Source organism: Pseudophryne corroboree, chromosome 9, assembly GCF_028390025.1.
Source record: "Pseudophryne corroboree isolate aPseCor3 chromosome 9, aPseCor3.hap2, whole genome shotgun sequence".
NCBI lineage: Eukaryota > Metazoa > Chordata > Amphibia > Anura > Myobatrachidae > Pseudophryne > Pseudophryne corroboree.
The window spans coordinates 235,238,704-235,263,054 of NC_086452.1; the positions used below are offsets into that span (position 1 = coordinate 235,238,704).

Sequence of the window (24,351 nt, forward strand, 5' to 3'; positions counted from 1 at the left end):
GGGGACTATTTTTTGAAGTGCCATCCTGTCTGACACTGCAGTGCCACTCCTAGATAGGCCTGGTGTTTGTGTCGGCCACTTGGGTCACTTAGCTTAGTCATCCAGCGACCTTGGTGCAAATTTTAGGACTAAAAATAATATTGTGAGGTGTGAGGTGTTCAGAATAGACTGGAAATGAGTGGAAATTATGGTTATTGAGGTTAATAATACTATGGGATCAAAATGACCCCCAAATTCTATGATTTAAGCTGTTTTTGAGGGTTTTTTGTAAAAAAACACCCGAATCCAAAACACACCCGAATCCGACAAAAAAATTTCAGGGAGGATTTGCCAAAACGCGTCCGAATCCAAAACACGGCCGCGGAACCGAATCCAAAACCAAAACACAAAACCCGAAAAATTTCTGGTGCACATCACTATATATAACTCACTTTAGACTATTGTGATTTCCTTTGGACCATACGCTGTGGTACGGGACTATCAAGTAGGGATAAGCGCACTGATCTACACATTGTTCTGGACAATATATATATATATATATATATATATATATATCCACCCGATACGTTATCTTGGATAAATGCTTTTTTGAATATTCATTCAGACTCCTGAGTGCCAGTTACTCTGTGGATTTATGTATATATATATACACACTGCTCAAAAAACTAAAGGGAACACTTAAACAACACAATGCAACTCCAACTCAATAACACTTCTGTGAAATCAAACTGTCCACTTAGGAAGCAACACTGATTGACAATCAATTTCACATGCTGTTGTGCAAGTGGAGTAGACAACACGTTAAAATTATAGGCAATTCGCAAGACACCCCCAATAAAGGAGTTGTTCTGCAGGTGGTGACCAAAGACCACTTCTCAGCTAATATGCTTTCTGGCTGATGTTTTGGTCACTTTTGAAAGCTGGCGGTGCGAGTTTACAACCCACACAAGTGGCTCAGGTAGTGCAGCTCATCCAGGATGGCACATCAATGCGAGCTGTGGCAAGAAGGTTTGCTGTGTCTGTCAGCGTAGTGTCCAGAGCATGGAGGCGCTACCAGGAGACAGGCCAGTACATCGGGAGACATGGAGGAGGCCGTAGGAAGGCAACAACCCAGCAGCAGGACCGCTACCTCCGCCTTTGTACAAGGAGGAACAGGAGGAGCACTGCCAGAGCCCTGCAAAATGACCTCCAGCAATCCACAAATGTGCATGTGTCTACTCAAACAATCAGAAACAGACTCCATGAGGGTGGTATGAGGGCCCGACATCCACAGGTGGGGGTTGTGCTTACAGCCCAACACCGTGCAGGACGTTTGGCATTTGCCAGAGAACACCAAGATTGGCAAATTCGTCACTGGTGCCCTGTGCTCTTCACAGATGAAAGCAGGATCTCACCGAGCACATGTGACAGACGTGACAGAGTCTGGAGACGCCAAGGAGAACGTTCTTGGGGGCCCGCACAGCCCTCCATGTGCTCGCCAGAGGTAGCCTGACTGCCATTAGGTACCGAGATGAGATCCTCAGACCCCTTGTGAGACCATATGCTGGTGCGGTTGGCCCTGGGTTCCTCCTAATGCAAGACAATGCTAGACCTCATGTGGCTGGAGTGTGTCAGCAGTTCCTGCAAGACGAAGACATTGATGCTATGGACTGGCCCGCCCGTTCCCTAGACCTGAATCCAATTGAGCACATCTGGGACATCATGTATCGCTCCATCCACCAATGCCACGTTGCACCATAGACTGTCCAGGAGTTGGCAGATGCTTTAGTCCAGGTCTGGGAGGAGATCCATCAGGAGACAATCCGCCACCTCATCAGGAGCATGCCCAGGCATTGTAGGGAGGTCATACAGGCACGTGGAGGCCACACACACTACTGAGCCTCATTTTGACTTGTTTTAAGGAAATTACATCAAAGTTGGATCAGCCTGTAGTGTGTTTTTCCACTTAAATTTTGAGTGTGACTCCAAATCGACACCTCCATGGGTTAATAAATGTGATTTCCATTGATAATTTTAGTGTGATTTTGTTGTCAGCACATTCAACTATGTAAAGAACAAAGTATTTAATAAGAATATTTAATTCATTCAGATCTAGGATGTGTTATTTTAGTGTTCCCTTTATTTTTTGAGCAGTGTATATATATATATATATATATATATATATATACACACATACACACATTTGTTCCCATCCTACACCGCTACACTCTGGTTCCCCCAAGCCCCACTGTACATTATGGAAATGCACAGACTATACAGCATTTCATATGCACACACAAGGGTTATTTAATTTACATTTTTTTAACAGTTGGGAGTCAATTAGCCTACTACTATATTTTTGGATTGTGGGAGGAAATCGGAGAACCTGGTGGAAACCCATGCAGTAATGGAGAGAATATACAAACTCCACACATTTAGGGCCACAGTGAGAACTGAACCCATGACCTCAGTGATATAAGGCAGTAAAGCTAACCAATACATCATTCGTGCTGCCCCATAGTGCAAACAAATACAGTACTTTTAAGTCCATGTCTGCAGTACATATAGGAGAGACAGGTATGGCTTACTCTCACTCCATATTGCCTATGCCGCTAGCACAGATATTCTGTATGTGCAGCAACCAGAGAGCTTTCAATGCCCCTGACAGAAGTGTGCTATTACTTTCCGAAGCCAATCACGTCATCTCAGCGAGGATTCAAGCATGGCCAAGGGGCTGAGAGAGGAGACTACATGAAAGTGTGTAATGATATATTTTAACACACTGATAAAATGCAAATTGGATAGAAAGCATTTCATTTCTCTATATATGAATAAAGCCCTGTGAAACCCGGTTATAGGGTGATGCTGTTCGACATTGGTGGTTGTGCCTCACACTTCTGTATGCTTCAATCTCATCCCCCCCCCCCCCCCCCAACCACATAAAAGCCCCCCTGTGTAATTACAGCACCGATGGCAGGGGCAGACTGTCAGGATAACAGTACCACAGCGGAGGATGTGGCTCACTCCTGTCTGCACAGAGCACACAGGATAGGGAGAGCAGACGCTGCCCGCAGATTGGGAGTCATGTATGGCACTGCACTATCTGTCAGTGTGCTACTCATCTCTTCACCTCTTCTCCAGGCTCAGCAGGATGAGGGTGAGTCGTGAGATGGGGACATGCATGGGACAGGGAGGTGGGAAGAGCAGCTTAGGCTCCTGGCGAAGATGAACTTGAATTTGGGGCATTTAAAATAAAAAGTGTCAGAAATGACATGGGCGTATGGGCCGTCAGTGGGGGGCGGTGGAGTTTGGGGAGAGGATCAGCCATGGGTTGGGAAAGCCCTTTTTTCGTCCTGGTTGAAGTTGCCGCACCTGAACTCCTCTTCGGGATCCAGCAGCTCCGTAGCCTCCTTGTGCAGTTTGTGGTCCCGCGGACGGAGCAGATCTTCTACACAGCGCTCAGGTCAGTCGAGCGGGTGGAGTACTGCAGGAGGGACAGGTGGGAACAGCCCTGGACATGAGACTCCTATCTGACACCGGGTTAGCAGGGAACGGGTGCCTCACATCCCTCATGGTGTGCACACAGCACAGTCACTGCCTTCATTTTTTTGTTGCATTCAGCGCCACCCTTCAAGTGCTGCCACCCTTAGGCAGCTGCCTAGTGGGAGGTCCGGCTCTGGAGATAGGTCAGTATACGCTACCATTGCTGAATTGCATTAAAACATATGCATCAATATCTCTAATTTATATTGGACTAATATCTAGTAATAATATAAAAATGTAATATACATGTTTTACTTAGTAGGAACTAAAAAGGATACAAGTACCTTGGCATGCAGCAGGGATGTATAATAGTTATAAGTGATACTCTGTTATATTTCAGGCCAACACTGACAATCTAGATCAGGCATGTCAACCTCGTGGCCCTCCAGTTGTTGTGAAACTAAAAGTCCCAGCTTGCTTTTCCAGCATACCTTCCACTGATAAGCTGGCAAAGCATGCTGGTACTTGTAGTTTCACAACAGCTGGATGACCATGAGTTTGACATGACTGATCTAGATGAAACCAATTTATGAATTATTGTGTCTCTCCTACTTTAGGAGCACTTGAACAATTAATAATAAAAAACACGTATTCTGGCTATGGATTGTAATTAATATGTCAACACAGTTGATTCACAGTTTTCATAAATTATAATAAAAGCTATATTTAGGGGTCTATTTACTAAGCCTTGGATGGAGATAAAGTCGCTGGAGATATAAAGTCCCACACAATCGGCTCCTAACTGCCATGCCTCAGACTGTGTTTGAAAAATGACAGGAGTTGACTGGATTATACTTTATCTCCAGCGACTTTATCTCCATCAAAGGCTTAGTAAATAGACCCCTTAGTCTCACTGCTTGAAATTATGTATCTCAATATAGAATGCTTGTCCTTTTTAATGTTTTACCTTATTCTTAGGAGCTCCTCCCCATTCCATTTGATAATTCATATCACATATCTATAATAACAATGAGCAGTGAAGCTATTTCCATACTGAATTCTCTATAAACTTAGACCTGTGAGGCCACTTTTCTTTACATTTCTAAGAATTTAACAATGTACAGATTGCAAAACATAAATTATTTTATCATACAATCACCACGACAAATGAAACAGCTCAGCACATTCTGCACAGCATAATAACAGTTTGCCAGACATAAGTTGGGTATCAAATATGTTGCTTATACTAACCTTCACAATATGGTGAAGGGCTCCAACCCATTTTAGAACAAGTACTTTCTCCATTTCTTGATGCTCTGAATCCAGTGTAACATTCAAAATATATTTTGTCATTCTCTTTGTAATCACGGTTTGTCTGTCTGGTCACTCTTCCATTTGGTATGTTTGGCTGGTCACAGGTTATTTCTTTGTAAAACAAAAAGTAAATAAATTAGTTACTGTAAAGACCCCATGGAGTTAATTCAATTAGCCATAAATTACTAATGTCTGCAAGCAAGTGAGGCTATATGCTACATTTACAGTACCTTCAGACTTGTGTATCTTTGCTCGCTGTCCCATAGAGCTGAGAGCAAGACTATGAAACCTGGTGCAAATCCTGGCCATGAGGGAATGAGTTGTGCTGTCGGCAATGGTGAGGAAACTCCATTGCCAGGAAGGGATCTGGTCTGGATCCTGGAACTCAGAATACCGACACCGGAATCCCAACACTATTTGGAATGCCGACACTGGCATCCCCGAATAGGGTCTCCAGCCCGGGCCGGAATCCCGACAGCCAGGATCCTGAACAAGCAGACACCGCCACGCGGACAGGAAAGCCGCATGTGTATGTGTGTGTGTGGGGGGGGGGGGGAGGCAGTTGGAGATATGCTAGGTTTAGGCTGTGGGTGGAGAGTTAGGCTTTGCCCCGGAAAGGATAGGGGGTTATGCTGCAGGGAGGAGGGGTTAGGTGTAGTACCACCCAGGGAGGGTTAGAGTTAGGCTGCAGAGAGGGAGGATTAGGCTTAGGCTGCGGGAAGGGGGGGTTAGGTTGAGGTGCAACCAGGGAAGGTTAGGGTTAGGCTGCGGAGGAGAGGGGGGGTTGCTTTAAGCTACAGAAAGGGAGGGTTATGGGGCCGGGGGGGGGGGGAGAGGTAAATATACTTACAGTGTCTTGCTAAAGGCTTTTTTGTTACATTACAACCTGTAATTTATTTATTTATTTTTATATCTGAATTTTATGTGATAGATCTGCACAAAATAGTTTAAGTTGGTGAAGTGAAATGAGAAAAATGTATATAAAAATAATTTTTATAAATAAAAATTAGAAAATTGGCATGTGCATATGTATTCACCCCCTTTGCTATGAAGACCCTGGAAAGTTCTGGTGCAATCAATTACCTTCAGAAGTCACATAATTATACCCCTTTTACACTCGCAGAAAAATCCCGGGATATTGCACGTGAACGCGCATCATCCCGGGATTCTTCTCAGTGTAAATGGGTACAGGGACAATTTCCCGGGACGAGCATCCCGGGATTTCATCCCAGGTCAAAAGCAGGGTTGAACCCGGGACCGTCCCGGGAAGCTGCCAGTGTAAACGGGTATACCGGGTCAAGGCGACCCGGCACCCGTTCTCTTCATAGGAGGAGGCGGTGCTTGGAGAAGATTATCTCCAAGCACCGCCTCTGGGAGACTCGGCGGTGACGTCACTGACCCGGCAATATGCCGGGTCAGCCCGCTAATGTGAAAGGGTCATTCCCGGGAATGTGTCCCGGCAAATATACCGGGACACATTCCCGGGAATGAACTTTCCTGCGAGTGTAAAAGTGGTATTATACACCTGTGTGCAATCTAACACCACTAAGCAAGAGGCATCACACCATGAAGACCAAGGAGTTCTCCAAACAAGTCAGGGACAAAGTTGTTGAGAAGTACAAGTCAGGGTAGGGTTATAAAAACATATCCCAATCTTTGATGATCCTCCGGAGCATAATCAAATCCATCATCTTCAAATGGAAAGAACATGGTACCACAAAAAACCTGCCAAGAGAGGGCCGGCCGCCAAAACTCACAGACCGGGCAAGGAGGGCATTAATCAGAGAGGCAGCACAGAGACCAAAGGTAACCCTGAAGGAGCTGCAGAGTTCCACAGCAGAGACTGGTGTTTCTGCGCATGTGACCACAATAAAGTGTACACTCCATAAAGCTGGGCTTTAAGGAAGTGTGGCCTGAAAAAAGCCATTACTTAGTGTTAAAAATAAGAAGGCACGTTCTGAGTTTGCCAAAAGGCATGTGGCCGACTCCCCAAATGTATGGAGGAAGGTGCTCTGGTCAGATGAGACTAAAATTGAACTTTTCAGCCACCAAGGAAAACGCTATGTCTGGCGCAAACCCAACACATCCCATCACCCCAAGAACACAATCCCACAGTGAATCATGGTGGTGGCAGCATCATGCTGTGGGGATGTTTTTCAGCAGCAGGGACTGGTAAACTGTTTCGAGTCATTTAAATGTGTTGGAATGACCTAGTCAAAGCACAGATCTTAATCTAATTGAGAATCTGTGGTCAGACTTGAAGATTGCTGTTCACAAGCGGAAACCATCCAACATGAAGGAGCTGGAGCAGTTTTGCTTTGAGAAATGGACAAAACTCCCAGTGGCAAGATGCAGTGAGCTCATATAGACTTATCCAAAGTGACTTGCAGCTGTAATTGCCGCAAAAGGTGGCTCTGCAAAGTACTGACTTTAGGGCGGTGAATAGTTATGCACGCTGAAATTTTCTGTTATTTTGTCCTATTAGTTGTTTGCTTCACAATCAATAAATAAAAAAAATCTTCAAAGTTGTAGCCATGTTCCGTGAATGAAATGATGCAAACCTTCAAACACTCCCATTAATTTCCAGGTTGTGAGGCTACAAAACATGAAAAATGCAAAAGGGGGTGAATATTTTAGCAAGGCACTATACCTTTCCCTGTTGGGATTCTTATCATTCAGATGCCGCAGTCGGTATTCTGACAGCCGGCATATATACCCAACCCGCCAGGAAAACTTGCACCGTTCATGGGTAATTGAATTGACCCCTAGGCACAAAGTACATTCTTAGTGATGACCTTTTATACATGTTTATTAAATGAATTTATTATTTATTAAATGTCAAAGCAGTGTCATATTTGCCAACTCTCCTTGTATATCAGGGAGATTCCCTGAAATAGTTATCTCCATGAGAGGTCTAGCGTTCTTCCTGAGACAAGATCAGGTGGACTTATCACCCTGATAATGTTCACACTCTCCATGCTTCAGGGAAAATGCTTAAGGACTAGGGGGTCATTCTGACCTGATCGCTCGCTGCCGACCCTGCCTTCCATACACCTGGTCCAGGTGAATTAATCCTGTGCAATCCACACAGCTTCTCTTCCATTCAGCTGACCGGCTGACCGCGGCAAGAAACCGCCTTTGACTCCCCGACAGCAGCTTGCTAATACCGCCGGCCAGCGATCACGAGAACAGGAGACGACCGCACATTTCCTCCTGGCGGCAGGTACTCAGCATTGGGTTACCCACCTTTCCGCTCCGCTGTGCAATCACATTGTGCATCTCCGCAGCATGCTTCATCGCCGGCTGGCGATCAGGAGTACAGGAGACGATCATACATCTCTTTCTATTGGGAGGTGCTCGGCACTGGGCACCGCAATTAGAGATGAGCGGGTTCGGTTCCTCTGAATCCGAACCCGCCGAACTTCAGGTTTTTTACACGGGTCCGAGCAGGCTCGGATCTTCCCGCCTTGCTCGGCTAACCCGAGCGCGCCCGAACGTCATCATCACGCTGTCGGATTCTCGCGAGGCTCGGATTCTATCGCGAGACTCGGATTCTATATAAGGAGCCGCGCGTCGCCGCCATTTTCACACGTGCATTGAGAGTCATAGGGAGAGGACGTGGCTGGCGTCCTCTCCGTTTAGAGAAGAGAGAGACACAGTATTTTCGGGGAGCATTATTAGGAGGAGTACTACTGTATACTACTATACTACTTGCTGAAGTGATATTTATAGATTAGATAGTGTGACTGTAAGTGTATTATCTGACTTGTGGGGGAGACACTGACAGTGGGGAGCAGTTAGAGTCTGAGAGCAGGACTCAGGAGTACATATAACGTACAGTGCACACTTTTGCTGCCAGAGTCAGTGCCACACTGCCATTGTTGTGACCACCAGTATAATAATATATTTTGTGATTGTCTGCTTAGGCCTCGGAGTACTAGTTGCAAGTTGCAACATGACCTATCCTGAAGTGACCACCAGTTTAATAATCAATCACCACCAGTTTAATATATATATATATATATATATATATATATATAATTGTATATAATATATATATATATATAATAATGTATACCACCTACCCGTGGTTTTTTTTTTTTTTCATTCTTCTTTATACATACTACTATAGTAGCTTACTGTAGCAGTCTGCGGTGCTGTGCTGACCTGACAGTGTCCAGCAGGTCCGTCATCAGTCATTACATAATAAATATATATAGTACCTGTCCGGCTGCAGTACTAGTGATATTATATTGATTTCATCTCATTATCAATAATTTATCATCCAGTCTAGACTCTATATTAGCAGCAGACACAGTACGTTAGTCCACGGCTGTAGCTACCTCTGTGTCGGCACTCGGCAGTCCATCCATAATTGTATACCACCTACCCGTGGTTTTTTTTTTTTCTTTCTTCTTTGTACATACTACTATAGAGTATAGTAGCTTACTGTAGCAGTCTGCGGTGCTGCTGAGCTGACAGTGTCCAGCAGGTCCGTCATCAGTCATCATTACCTAATAAATATATTATCTACCTGTCCGGCTGCAGTACTAGTGATATTATATATACATACATATATATATTGATTTCATCTCATTATCAATCATCCAGTCTATATTAGCAGCAGACACAGTACGTTAGTCCACGGCTGTAGCTACCTCTGTTTCGGCACTCGGCAGTCCATCCATAATTGTATACCACCTACCCGTGGTTTTTTTTTTTTCGTTCTTCTTTGTACATACTACTATAGTATAGTAGCTTACTGTAGCAGTCTGCGGTGCTGCTGAGCTGACAGTGTCCAGCAGGTCCGTCATCAGTCATCATTACCTAATAAATATATTATCTACCTGTCCGGCTGCAGTACTAGTGATATTATATATACATACATATATATATTGATTTCATCTCATTATCAATCATCCAGTCTATATTAGCAGCAGACACAGTACGTTAGTCCACGGCTGTAGCTACCTCTGTGTCGGCACTCAGCAGTCCATCCATAATTGTATACCACCTACCCGTGTTTTTTTTTTTTTCTTTCTTCTTTGTACATACCTACTATAGTATAGTAGCTTACTGTAGCAGTCTGCGGTGCTGCTGAGCTGACAGTGTCCAGCAGGTCCGTCATCAGTCATCATTACCTAATAAATATATTATCTACCTGTCCGGCTGCAGTACTAGTGATATTATATATACATACATATATATATTGATTTCATCTCATTATCAATCATCCAGTCTATATTAGCAGCAGACACAGTACGTTAGTCCACGGCTGTAGCTACCTCTGTGTCGGCACTCAGCAGTCCATCCATAATTGTATACCACCTACCCGTGTTTTTTTTTTTTCTTTCTTCTTTGTACATACTACTATAGTATAGTAGCTTACTGTAGCAGTCTGCGGTGCTGCTGAGCTGACAGTGTCCAGCAGGTCCGTCATCAGTCATCATTACCTAATAAATATATTATCTACCTGTCCGGCTGCAGTACTAGTGATATTATATATACATACATATATATATTGATTTCATCTCATTATCAATCATCCAGTCTATATTAGCAGCAGACACAGTACGTTAGTCCACGGCTGTAGCTACCTCTGTGTCGGCACTCGGCAGTCCATCCATAATTGTATACCACCTACCCGTGGTTTTTTTTTTTCTTTCTTCTTTGTACATACTACTATAGTATAGTAGCTTACTGTAGCAGTCTGCGGTGCTGCTGAGCTGACAGTGTCCAGCAGGTCCGTCATCAGTCATCATTACCTAATAAATATATTATCTACCTGTCTGGCTGCAGTACTAGTGATTTTATATATACATACATATATATATTGATTTCATCTCATTATCAATCATCCAGTCTATATTAGCAGCAGACACAGTACGTTAGTCCACGGCTGTAGCTACCTCTGTGTCGGCACTCGGCAGTCCATCCATAATTGTATACCACCTACCCGTGGTTTTTTTTTTCTTTCTTCTTTGTACATACTACTATAGTATAGTAGCTTACTGTAGCAGTCTGCGGTGCTGCTGAGCTGACAGTGTCCAGCAGGTCCGTCATCAGTCATCATTACCTAATAAATATATTATCTACCTGTCCGGCTGCAGTACTAGTGATATTATATATACATACATATATATATTGATTTCATCTCATTATCAATCATCCAGTCTATATTAGCAGCAGACACAGTACGTTAGTCCACGGCTGTAGCTACCTCTGTGTCGGCACTCGGCAGTCCATCCATAATTTTATACCACCTACCCGTGGGTTTTTTTTTTCTTTCTTCTTTGTACATACTACTATAGTATAGTAGCTTACTGTAGCAGTCTGCGGTGCTGCTGAGCTGACAGTGTCCAGCAGGTCCGTCATCAGTCATCATTACCTAATAAATATATTATCTACTTGTCCGGCTGCAGTACTAGTGATATTATATATACATACATATATATATTGATTTCATCTCATTATCAATCATCCAGTCTATATTAGCAGCAGACACAGTACGTTAGTCCACGGCTGTAGCTACCTCTGTGTCGGCACTCGGCAGTCCATCCATAATTGTATACCACCTACCCGTGGTTTTTTTTTTTCTTTCTTCTTTGTACATACTACTATAGTATAGTAGCTTACTGTAGCAGTCTGCGGTGCTGCTGAGCTGACAGTGTCCAGCAGGTCCGTCATCAGTCATCATTACCTAATAAATATATATTATCTACCTGTCCGGCTTCAGTACTAGTGATATTATATATACATACATATATATATTGATTTCATCTCATTATCAATCATCCAGTCTATATTAGCAGCAGACACAGTACGTTAGTCCACGGCTGTAGCTACCTCTGTGTCGGCATTCGGCAGTCCATCCATAAGTATACTAGTATCCATCCATCTCCATTGTTTACCTGAGGTGCCTTTTAGTTGTGCCTATTAAAATATGGAGAACAAAAATGTTGAGGTTCCAAAATTAGGGAAAGATCAAGATCCACTTCCACCTCGTGCTGAAGCTGCTGCCACTAGTCATGGCCGAGACGATGAAATGCCAGCAACGTCGTCTGCCAAGGCCGATGCCCAATGTCATAGTACAGAGCATGTCAAATCCAAAACACCAAATATCAGTAAAAAAAGGACTCCAAAACCTAAAATAAAATTGTCGGAGGAGAAGCGTAAACTTGCCAATATGCCATTTACCACACGGAGTGGCAAGGAACGGCTGAGGCCCTGGCCTATGTTCATGGCTAGTGGTTCAGCTTCACATGAGGATGGAAGCACTCAGCCTCTCGCTAGAAAACTGAAAAGACTCAAGCTGGCAAAAGCACCGCAAAGAACTGTGCGTTCTTCGAAATCCCAAATCCACAAGGAGAGTCCAATTGTGTCGGTTGCGATGCCTGACCTTCCCAACACTGGACGTGAAGAGCATGCGCCTTCCACCATTTGCACGCCCCCTGCAAGTGCTGGAAGGAGCACCCGCAGTCCAATTCCTGATAGTCAGATTGAAGATGTCAGTGTTGAAGTACACCAGGATGAGGAGGATATGGGTGTTGCTGGCGCTGGGGAGGAAATTGACCAGGAGGATTCTGATGGTGAGGTGGTTTGTTTAAGTCAGGCACCCGGGGAGACACCTGTTGTCCGTGGGAGGAATATGGCTGTTGACATGCCTGGTGAAAATACCAAAAAAATAAGCTCTTCAGTGTGGAGGTATTTCAACAGAAAAGCGGACAACAGGTGTCAAGCCGTGTGTTGCCTTTGTCAAGCTGTAATAAGTAGGGGTAAGGACGTTAACCACCTCGGAACATCCTCCCTTATACGTCACCTGCAGCGCATTCATAATAAGTCAGTGACAAGTTCAAAAACTTTGGGCGACAGCGGAAGCAGTCCACTGACCAGTAAATCCCTTCCTCTTGTAACCAAGCTCACGCAAACCACCCCACCAACTCCCTCAGTGTCAATTTCCTCCTTCCCCAGGAATGCCAATAGTCCTGCAGGCCATGTCACTGGCAATTCTGACGATTCCTCTCCTGCCTGGGATTCCTCCGATGCATCCTTGCGTGTAACGCCTACTGCTGCTGGCGCTGCTGTTGTTGCTGCTGGGAGTCGATGGTCATCCCAGAGGGGAAGTCGTAAGCCCACTTGTACTAATTCCAGTAAGCAATTGACTGTCCAACAGTCCTTTGCGAGGAAGATGAAATATCACAGCAGTCATCCTGCTGCAAAGCGGATAACTGAGGCCTTGACAACTATGTTGGTGTTAGACGTGCGTCCGGTATCCGCCGTTAGTTCACAGGGAACTAGACAATTTATTGAGGCAGTGTGCCCCCATTACCAAATACCATCTAGGTTCCACTTCTCTAGGCAGGCGATACCGAGAATGTACACGGACGTCAGAAAAAGACTCACCAGTATCCTAAAAAATGCAGTTGTACCCAATGTCCACTTAACCACGGACATGTGGACAAGTGGAGCAGGGCAGGGTCAGGACTATATGACTGTGACAGCCCACTGGGTAGATGTATGGACTCCCGCCGCAAGAACAGCAGCGGCGGCACCAGTAGCAGCATCTCGCAAACGCCAACTCTTTCCTAGGCAGGCTACGCTTTGTATCACCGCTTTCCAGAATACGCACACAGCTGAAAACCTCTTACGGCAACTGAGGAAGATCATCGCGGAATGGCTTACCCCAATTGGACTCTCCTGTGGATTTGTGGCATCGGACAACGCCAGCAATATTGTGTGTGCATTAAATATGGGCAAATTCCAGCACGTCCCATGTTTTGCACATACCTTGAATTTGGTGGTGCAGAATTATTTAAAAAACGACAGGGGCGTGCAAGAGATGCTGAGATCAAGAAGGAAGTGGTTCTTGATCTTTCCCTATTTTATCCTCCAAATTTTTGCTCTCCATTATTTTTTGGGAGTTATATAAGACAATATGTGGCACAGGAATGACTGGAATGACTGATGGACAGGACACTACCACTGGTCTGATGCAACACAACACAACAACACTGTAAGAGACTTGTTGTTGTTGTTGTTGTTATAATTATTATAATACTGTAGCAGTGGACATATAGCAGCAGCGTATACCACTGTGACTGCCTCATCACTGGAATGACTGATGGACAGGACACTACCACTGGTCTGATGCAGCACAACTCAACAACACTGTAAGGGATTTGTGGTTGTTGTTATAATTATTATACTGTAATACTGTAGCAGTGGACATATAGCAGCAGCGTATACCACTGTGACTGCCTCGTCACTGGAATGACTGATGGACAGAACACTACCACCGGTCTGATGAACACAACGCAACAACACTGTAAGAGACTTGTGGTTGTTATAATTATTATAATACTGTAGCAGTGGACATATAGCAGCAGCATAGACCACTGTGACTGCCTCCTCACTGGAATGACTAATGGACAGGAAACTACCACTGGTCTGATGCAGCACAACACAACAATACTGTAAAGGACTTGTGGTTGTTGTTATAATTATTATAATACTGTAGCAGTGGACATATAGCAGCAGTGTATATCATCACTGGAATGACTGATGGACAGGACACTACCACTGGTCTGATGCAGCACAACACAACAACACTGTAAGGGACTTGTGGTTGTTGTTATTTAATAGAAACATAGAAACATAGAATTTGACGGCAGATAAGAACCACTTGGCCCATCTAGTCTGCCCCCCCCCCCCTTTTTTTTTTACATTTTTGTTTTCTCTAACCTTGTTTGATCCTTATGTCTATCCCATGCATGTTTAAATAGCTCCACTATCTTAGCCTCTACCACCTCTGATGGGAGGCTATTCCACTTGTCCACTACCCTTTCTTTGAAGTAATTTTTCCTCAAATTTCCCCTGAACCTCCCCCTCTTCAGTCTCAGTGCATGTCCTCGTGTCCTATTGCTTCTCTTCATTTGGAGAATGTTTCCCTCCTGGACTTTGTTAAAACCCTTGATATATTTGAAAGTTTCTATCATGTCCCCCCTTTCCCTTCTCTCCTCCATACTATACATGTTGAGATTTCTTAGTCGTTCTGGGTATGTTTTGTGATGTAGGCCATGCACCATTTTAGTTGCCCTCCTTTGTACAGTTTCTAATGTATTAATATCCTTTTGAAGATATGGCCTCCAGAACTGAATACAGTATTCTAGATGAGGCCGTACCAATGACATATACAGTGGCATTATTACTTCTTTCTGCTGCTGATTCCTCTCCCAATGCAGCCAAACATCTGACTAGCCTTCCTCATTGCTTTGTTACATTGCTTACCTGCCTTTAATACAAACAAGAAGTATCTCACTCTGGCGCTTTCCAAGGTTTACACGTCAAGGAATATCTTCATACCCTTATTATACCTAAATAAACCACACACCCAAGTTTGTCATATAGACAAAGCGTGGTTTACAAAAGGAAGAAAGAAAAAACATATAGTGCAGAGATCTTTATAATATCAGTTTGTCTTTTTATATGACAAATGCACACTCACAAGGCGACGTATAGTTAAAGGCACATCTCAGTTTCTTTCTCTTGTGTTGGCTCCCAGTAAAAAAAAATTTGGGGTGTTCAATATATTAATACAATACAATTTCTGTTAAAATATATTGTTGTATCGCATTAATTAAGCAAATTATTTAAAAGCAAAAATATGATACATATATTTAAAAAAATAATAATAATTGTTTAAAAAACTGCTGCTCGCAGTCCCTTTAAATTTCTTATTTCTTTTACTTACTAATAGATTAGTACATAAAGCAGGCACTCCCAACCACAGTCCTCAAGGCACACTAACAGTGCAGGTTTTAGTGATAGCCAGGCTTCAGCACAGGTCACTTAACTAGTAGCTCACTCATTTTGATTTAACCATCTGTGCTGCAGCCTGGATATCACTAAAACCTGCACTGTTGGTGTGGCTTGAGGACCGTGGTTGATTATGCATGACATAAAGGTTTCAGAAATAAGATACTATTTAAAGTGTTGAAACTTTATATTGTTTCTTTTATTAAATACATTCTCTTGGCTTGGTAATCTTAGGGGTTCTAAAAATTGGCACTTTCGAGTGTATTTATTCCTAAAATAAAAAAATAAAAAAGAGCAATAGTTTTACTAGCAAAAAAACAGCTAGTAAAAGATTTGCCTTTTTAAATTTCAGACATAAGCACAATAGAAAATGCTTGGTTTTAGAACCCCTAAAATTACTAAGCTAAAAGAATGTGTTTAATAAAAGATCCATATTTATAGTTAGTCTGACATTTTTTTATTATTATTATTATTATTATTATTATTATTATTATTAATAAAATGGAAGTCCTTTGCAGGAACTAGTGTCATAAAAGCAAAAAGCACATGTTAGTGCTTATAATGTTTCAGCATTAAAATAATACTTTAAAATTTTTAAATGAATGTTATATAAAAACGCAATACAGTATATCAGGGGTTCTCAAACTATTTTGCTCTGGGACCAGTCCAAAAAATTAAAATAATTACAGGACCCCAGCAAGTTACAGCAGAATGGTGGCTGCATATCTGTGGTCAGCAGACTGCACGTGCGCAGTAGCATTGCAGAGGCACAAAACAGAAGTGAAGTGGTTGCTACTGGGATCACTTAATTTTGTTACACAATTGCAGGGACGGGGTCCTTTCAGAGTCCCTGTCCTGCATGTGTTTTTTTATATATTCATGCGCATTTTAAGTTTATACCTGCTGTGAAGGCTTTGGGGGTTTAAGGTAGACAGTGGATGACAGGGGTAACCAGTAGCTGGCATAGGATGAAGGGGAGGCAGAGGGTGGCAGGGAGAGACAGTTGGAAACTGGGGAGACATTGAATGACAGGGAGGGGCAGTGGGTGGAAGGGAGAGGTAGAGGGTGGCAGTGGGAGAAAGGTTGAGGCAGTGGCTGGCATGGAGAGGCAGAGAGTGACTAGGGAGAGGCAGGGGGTGACAGGAAGGCACACAGTGACAGGGTGGCAGAGGATGACTAGGGAGAATTAAAAGGTAACAAGGGAGAATCAAAGGGTGCCGGAGGTGGCAGGGTGTGACAGGAGGTGGTAGATGGTGACAGGGGTGATGTCAGAGGAAGGCAGAAGGTGGCTGATTTAGAAAAGGCAGAGGGTGACGTATGAGACAGAGGGTGACTAGGGAGAGGCAGTGGGTCACTAGGGAGAGACAAAGGGAGGTAGAGGATGATGGGGAAGTAGTGGGTGATGAGGCTAGCAAGGGGATGGCAGGGAGATGCAGATGGTGGCAGTGGAAGATAGGTTGATACAGACAGGTCTCACAGGGAGAGGTAGAGAGTAATGGGGGATGGCAGTGGGTGATGGTATGGCAGTGGGTAATGGAGGATGGCATGGGGTACCAGGGTGATGAAAAGGGGAGGCAGAGGGGGACTAGGGAGAGGCAGTGGGTGTTTAATTAATGAGTTTCTCTGATGTCCTAGTGGATGCTGGGAACTCCGTAAGGACCATGGGGAATAGCGGCTCTGCAGGAGACTGGGCACAACTAAAGAAAGCTTTAGGACTACCTGGTGTGCACTGGCTCCTCCCTCTATGACCCTCCTCCAGACCTCAGTTAGAATTTTGTGCCCGGCCGAGCTGGATGCACACTAGGGGCTCTCCTGAGCTCTTAGAAAAGAAAGTTATATTTAGGTTTTTTATTTTCAGTGAGATCTGCTGGCAACAGACTCACTGCTACGAGGGACTTAGGGGAGAGAAGCGGACCTACGTGCTTGCAGCTAGCTTGGGCTTCTTAGGCTACTGGACACCATTAGCTCCAGAGGGATCGAACACAGGCCCAGCCTCGGTCGTCCGGTCCCGGAGCCGCACCGCCGTCCCCCTTGCAAAGCCAGAAGCAAGAAGATGTTCCTGAAAATCGGCGGCAGAAGACTTCGGTCTTCATTAAGGTAGCGCACAGCACTGCAGCTGTGCGCCATTGCTCCCCATGCACACTACACACTCCGGTCACTGATGGGTGCAGGGCGCTGGGTGGGGGGGGGGCGCCCTGGGGCTGCAATAAGAGTACCTTACTGGCAAAATAACACATAATATAGTCATTAAGACTATATATGTGTAAAATCCCCTGCCATATATTCCATAAAAAAGCGGGAGAAGTCCGCCGGAAAAGGGGCGGGGCTATCTCCCTCAGCACACTGGCGCCATTTTCCCTCACAGCTCCGCTGGAAGGACGCTCCCCAGGCTCTCCCCTACAGTTTCCAGACTACATAGGGTAAAAAAGAGAGGGGGGGGCACTAAATTTAGGCGCAATCTGTGTAATATCAGCAGCTATAGGGGAAAAATCACTGTGGGTAGTGTGAATCCCTATATATATAGCGCTCTGGTGTGTGCTGGCATACTCTCTCTCTGTCTCCCCAAAGGACTTTGTGGGGTCCTGTCCTCAGTCAGAGCATTCCCTGTGTGTGTGCGGTGTGTCGGTACGGCTGTGTCGACATGTTTGACGAGGAGGCTTATGTGGAGGCGGAGCAGATGCCGGTAAATGTGATGTAACCCCCTGCGGGGTCGACACCTGAGTGGATGGACATGTGGAAGGAATTACGCGACAGTGTCAGCTCCTTACATAAAAGGTTTGACGACATAGCAGATGTGGGACAGCTGGCTTCTCAGCCCGTGCCTGCCCAGACATCTCAAAAGCCATCAGGGGCTCTAAAACGCCCGCTACCTCAGATGGCAGACACAGATGTCGACACGGATACTGACTCCAGTGTCGACGATGATGAGACTAGTGTACATTCCAATAGAGCCACACGTTACATGATTACGGCAATGAAAAATGTGTTGCATATTTCTGATATTACCCCAGGTACCACAAAAAAGGGTATTATGTTTGGGGAGAAAAAACTACCAGTGGTTTTTTCCCCCTTCTGATGAATTAAATGAAGTGTGTGAAGAAGCGTGGGCTTCCCCCGATAAGAAACTGGTAATTTCTAAAAAGTTACTAATGGCGTACCCTCAGAGCCGTAACTACGTGTGTGCCAAGGGGGCTTGGCACACAGCGCAGTTGCCCTGGGGGCGCACGGCCAGCGGCATGTAATGAGTCAAATTGACTCATTACATGCCGCCTCTGTGTGCGCCGCGCTGGAGGAGAGAGACCAGCGCCGGAGGCAGCGGAAAAGGAGGAGGAGGGAGGGGGAGCAGGGAGCCACAGCAGCGCTATGTTATTGGTAGTAAGCGCCGCTGCAGCATCCCCCTCTCCTTCCGTATTGGCTGCCCGGCAGCCAATACAGAAGGAGAGGGGGATGCTGCAGCGGCGCTTACTACCAATAACATAGCGCTGCTGCGGCTCCCTGCTCCCCCTCCCTCCTCCTCCTTCTCATCTCACTGCCGCCACCCAGGGAGCAGCACGAGGAGCCTGTCAGCGGGGAGAAGGTAAGTATATTCCCCCCCCCCCCTCTCTCTCTCTCTCTGTCTCTCTCTCTGTCTCTCTCTCGGACACCGCCTGCCGCAATGTGTAAAAAATGGGACTGGCTGCCGCAATGTATAAAAAATGGGACTGGCTGCCGCAATGTGTAAAAAATGGGGATGGCTGCCGCAATGTGTAAAAAATGGGACTGGCTGCCGCAATGTGTAAAAAATGGGGATGGCTGCCGCAATGTGTAAAAAATGGGACTGGCTGCCGCAATGTGTAAAAAATGGGGATGGCTGCCGCAATGTGTAAAAAATGGGACTGGCTGCCGCAATGTGTAAAAAATGGGACTGGCTGCCGCAATGTGTAAAAAATGGGGATGGCTGCCGCAATGTGTAAAAAATGGGACTGGCTGCCGCAATGTGTAAAAAATGGGACTGGCTGCCGCAATGTGTAAAAAATAGGACTGGCTGCCGCAATGTGTAAAATAGGACTGGCTGCCGCAATGTGTAAAAAATGGGGACTGGCTGCCGCAATGTGTAAAATGGGGTCCTGGCTGCCGCAATGTGTAAAATGGGACTGGCTGCCGCAATGTGTAAAAAGGGGGACTGGCTGCCGCAATGTGTATAAAGGGGGACACCGTCTGCCGTAATGTGTAAAAACGGGGACGCTGTCTGCTGTAATTGTAAAAAAGGGACGCTGTCTGCCGCAATGTGTAAAAAGAAGGACCGGCTGCCGCAATGTGTTAAAAGGGAGACTGGCTGCTGTAATGTGTAAAAAGGGGGACTGGCTGCCGCAATGTGTAAAAAGGGGGACACTGTCTGCTGTAATGTATAAAAGGGGCTCTACCTGGTGTAGTGGCGCTACTGTGCAGCGTAATTTGAATAATGTAGACTACTGTGCACCGTAGTATGAATTGCTATTATTTTGTGACCACGCCCCTTCCCGTGAAGCCACGCCCCTAGAATTTTTTGGCGCGCCTACGGCGCGCTATGCCCCTGTCTTACATGGGGGGGGCGCCACTGTCGTTTCTTGCACACAGCGCTAAAATGCCTAGTTACGGCACTGCGTACCCTTTCCCACCAGAGGACAGGTCACGTTGGGAGACATCCCCTAGGGTGGATAAAGCGCTCACACATATGTCAAAGAAGGTGGCACTACCGTCTCCGGACACGGCCGCCTTAAAGGAACCTGCAGATAGAAATCAGGAGGCTATCCTGAAGTCTGTATATACACACTCAGGCATTATACTGAGACCAGCTATTGCTTCTGCATGGATGTGCAGTGCTGCAGCTGCGTGGTCAGATTCCCTGTCAGAAAACATTGATAACTTAGACAGGGACACTATATTGCTAACCGTAGAGCACATTAAAGACGCAGTCTTATACATGAGAGATGCACAGAGGGATATTTGCCGGCTGGCATCTAAAATAAACGCAATGTCCATTTCTGCCAGGAGAGGATTGTGGACTCGGCAGTGGACAGGTGATGCTGATTCTAAAAGGCACATGGAAGTTTTGCCTTACAAGGGTGAGGAGTTGTTTGGGGATGGTCTCTCGGACCTCGTTTCCACAGCTACAGCTGGGAAATCAGCATTTTTACCCCATGTTCCCTCACAGCCAAAGAAAGCACCGTATTATCAGGTACAGTCCTTTCGGCCCCAGAAAGGTAAGCGGGTTAAAGGCGCGTCCTTTCTGCCCAGAGGCAGAGGTAGGGGGAAAAAGCTGCAGCATACAGCCAGTTCCCAGGAACAGAAGTCCTCCCCCGCTTCCTCTAAGTCCACCGCATGACGCTGGGGCTCCACAGGCGGAGCCAGGTACGGTGGGGGCCCATCTCAAGAACTTCAGCGACCTGTGGGCTCGCTCACGGGTGGATCCCTGGATTCTACAGGTAGTATCTTAGGGGTACAAGCTGGAATTCGAGACGTCTCCCCCTCGCCGTTTCCTCAAATCTGCCTTGCCGACGGCTCCCTTGGACAGGGAGGCAGTGCTGGAGGCAATTCACAAGTTGTATTCGCAGCAGGTGATAGTCAAGGTACCCCTCCTTCAACAGGGACGGGGTTACTATTCCACAATGTTTGTGGTACCGAAACCGGACGGTTCGTGAGACCCATCTTAAATTTGAAATCCTTGAACACTTATATACGAAGGTTCAAGTTCAAAATGGAATCGCTCAGGGCGGTTATTGCAAGCCTGGACGAAGGGGATTTCATGGTATCACTGGACATCAAGGATGCTTACCTGCATGTCCCCATTTACCCCCCTCACCAGGAGTACCTCAGATTTGTGGTACAGGACTGTCATTACCAATTCCAGACGTTGCCGTTTGGTCTGTCCACGGCACCGAGGGTATTTACCAAGGTAATGGCAGAGATGATGATACTCCTTCGAAAAAAGGGAGTTATAATTATCCTGTACTTGGACGATCTCCTTATAAAGGTGAGGTCCAGGGAACAGTTGTTAATCAGAGTAGCACTAGCTCGGGCAGTGCTACAACAGCACGGCTGGATCCTGAACATTCCGAAGTCGCAGCTGGTTCCTACAACGCGTCTACTGTTCCTGGGGATGGTTCTCGACACAGAACAGAAAAAAGTGTTTCTCCCGGAGGAGAAGGCCAAGGAGTTGTCATCTCTAGTCAGAGACCTCCTAAAACCAAAACAGGTGTCGGTGCACCACTGCACGCGAGTCCTGGGAGTTCTTACGAAGCAATTCCATTCGGAAGGTTCCATGCAAGGATCTTTCAGTGGGATCTGTTGGACAAGTGGTCCGGATCGCATCTTCAGATGCATCGGCTGATAACCCTGTCTCCAAGGGCCAGGGTGTCGCTGCTGTGGTGGCTGCAAAGTACTCATCTTCTAGAGGGCCGCAGATTCGGCATATAGGACTGGGTCCTGGTGACCACGGATGCCAGCCTTCGAGGTTGGGGGGCAGTCACACAGGGAAGAAATTTCCAAGGACAATGGTCAAGTCAGGAGACTTCCCTACACATAAATATTCTGGAACTAAGGGCCATTTACAATGCCCTAAGTCAGGCAAGACCCCTGCTTCAACACCAGCCGGTGCTGATCCAGTCAGACAACATCACGGCGGTCGCCCATGTAAACCGACAGGGCGGCACAAGAAGCAGGATGGCGATGGCAGAAGCCACAAGGATTCTCCGATGGGCGGAAAATCATGTGTTAGCACTGTCAGCAGTGTTCATTCCCGGAGTGGACAACTGGGAAGCAGACTCTCAGCAGACACAACCTCCACCCGGGAGAGTGGGGACTTCATCCAGAAGTCTTCCAAATGATTGTACAATGATGGCGTCCCGCCTCAACAAAAAGCTAAAAAGATATTGCGCCAGGTCAAGGGACCCTCAGGCGATAGCTGTGGATGCTTTGGTAACATCGTGGGTGTACCAGTCGGTGTATGTGTTCCCTCCTCTGCCTCTCATACCCAAGGTACTGAGAATAATAAGAAGGAGAGGAGTAAGAACTATACTCATTGTTCCGGATTGGCCAAGAAGAGCTTGGTACCCAGAACTTCAAGAAATGATCTCAGAGGACCCATGGCCTCTGCCGCTCAGACAGGACCTGCTGCAGCAGGGGCCCTGTCTGTTCCAAGACATACCGCGGCTGCGTTTGACGGCATGGCGGTTGAACGCCGGATCCTGAAGGAAAAGGGCATTCCGGGGGAAGTTATCCCTACGCTAATTAAAGCTAGGAAAGAAGTGACCGCAAACCATTATCACCGCATATGGCGAAAATATGTTGCGTGGTGTGAGGCCAGGAAGGCCCCAACGGAGGAATTTCAGCTAGGTCGATTTCTGCACTTCCTACAGTCAGGGGTGACTATGGGCCTAAAATTGGGTTCCATTAAGGTCCAGATTTCGGCTCTATCGATTTTCTTCCAAAAAGAACTGGCTTCACTACCTGAAGTTCAGACATTTGTTAAGGGAGTGCTGCATATTCAGCCCCCTTTTGTGCCCCCAGTGGCACCTTGGGATCTCAACGTGGTGTTGGATTTCCTAAAGTCGCATTGGTTTGAACCACTTAAAACCGTGGAACTAAAATATCTCACGTGGAAAGTGGTCATGCTGTTGGCCTTGGCTTCGGCCAGGCGTGTGTCAGAATTGGCGGCTTTGTCATGTAAAAGCCCCTATCTGATTTTCCATATGGATAGGGCGGAATTGAGGACTCGTCCCCAATTTCTCCCAAAGGTGGTTTCAGCGTTTCATTTGAACCAGCCTATTGTGGTGCCTGCGGCTACTCGTGACTTGGAGGACTCCAAGTTGCTGGACGTAGTCCGGGCCCTAAAAATCTATGTTTCCAGGACAGCTGGAGTCAGAAAGACTGACTCGCTATTTATCCTGCATGCGCCCAACAAGTTGGGTGCTCCTGCTTCAAAGCAGACTATTGCTCGCTGGATCTGTAGCACGATTCAACTTGCACATTCTGCGGCTGGACTGCCGCATCCTAAATCTGTGAAAGCCCATTCCACGAGGAAGGTGGGCTCTTCTTGGGCGGCTGCCCGAGGGGTCTCGGCTTTACAACTTTGCCGAGCAGCTACTTGGTCGGGGTCAAACACATTTGCTAAATTCTACAAGTTTGATACCCTGGCTGAGGAGGACCTAGAGTTCGCTCATTCGGTGCTGCAGAGTCATCCGCACTCTCCCGCCCGTTTGGGAGCTTTGGTATAATCCCCATGGTCCTTACGGAGTTCCCAGCATCCACTAGGACGTCAGAGAAAATAAGATTTTACTCACCGGTAAATCTATTTCTCGTAGTCCGTAGTGGATGCTGGGCGCCCGTCCCAAGTGCGGATTGTCTGCAATACTTGTATATAGTTATTGTTTAACTAAAGGGTTATTGTTGAGCCATCTGTTGAGAGGCTCAGTTATATTTCATACTGTTAACTGGGTATAGTATCACGAGTTATACGGTGTGATTGGTGTGGCTGGTATGAGTCTTACCCGGGATTCAAAATCCTTTCCTTATTGTGTCAGCTCTTCCGGGCACAGTATCCTAACTGAGGTCTGGAGGAGGGTCATAGAGGGAGGAGCCAGTGCACACCAGGTAGTCCTAAAGCTTTCTTTAGTTGTGCCCAGTCTCCTGCGGAGCCGCTATTCCCCATGGTCCTTACGGAGTTCCCAGCATCCACTACGGACTACGAGAAATAGATTTACCCGTGAGTAAAATCTTATTTTTTCCCTGTTCCCCCTCCAC

The 24,351-nt window shown here is 46.0% G+C and overlaps 1 protein-coding gene across 1 annotated transcript in view; it reads right to left on the reverse strand.

Annotated features, from left to right (window-relative positions):
• Positions 1–24,351, reverse strand: part of LOC134958791 (complement factor H-like) — a 258,602-nt gene that overhangs the window by 98,909 nt on the left and 135,342 nt on the right. The window contains exon 6 of the mRNA XM_063941517.1: positions 4,714–4,887. Within this exon, the coding sequence (XP_063797587.1) occupies positions 4,714–4,887 (174 nt within the window). The remainder of the gene's footprint in view (positions 1–4,713; positions 4,888–24,351) is intronic.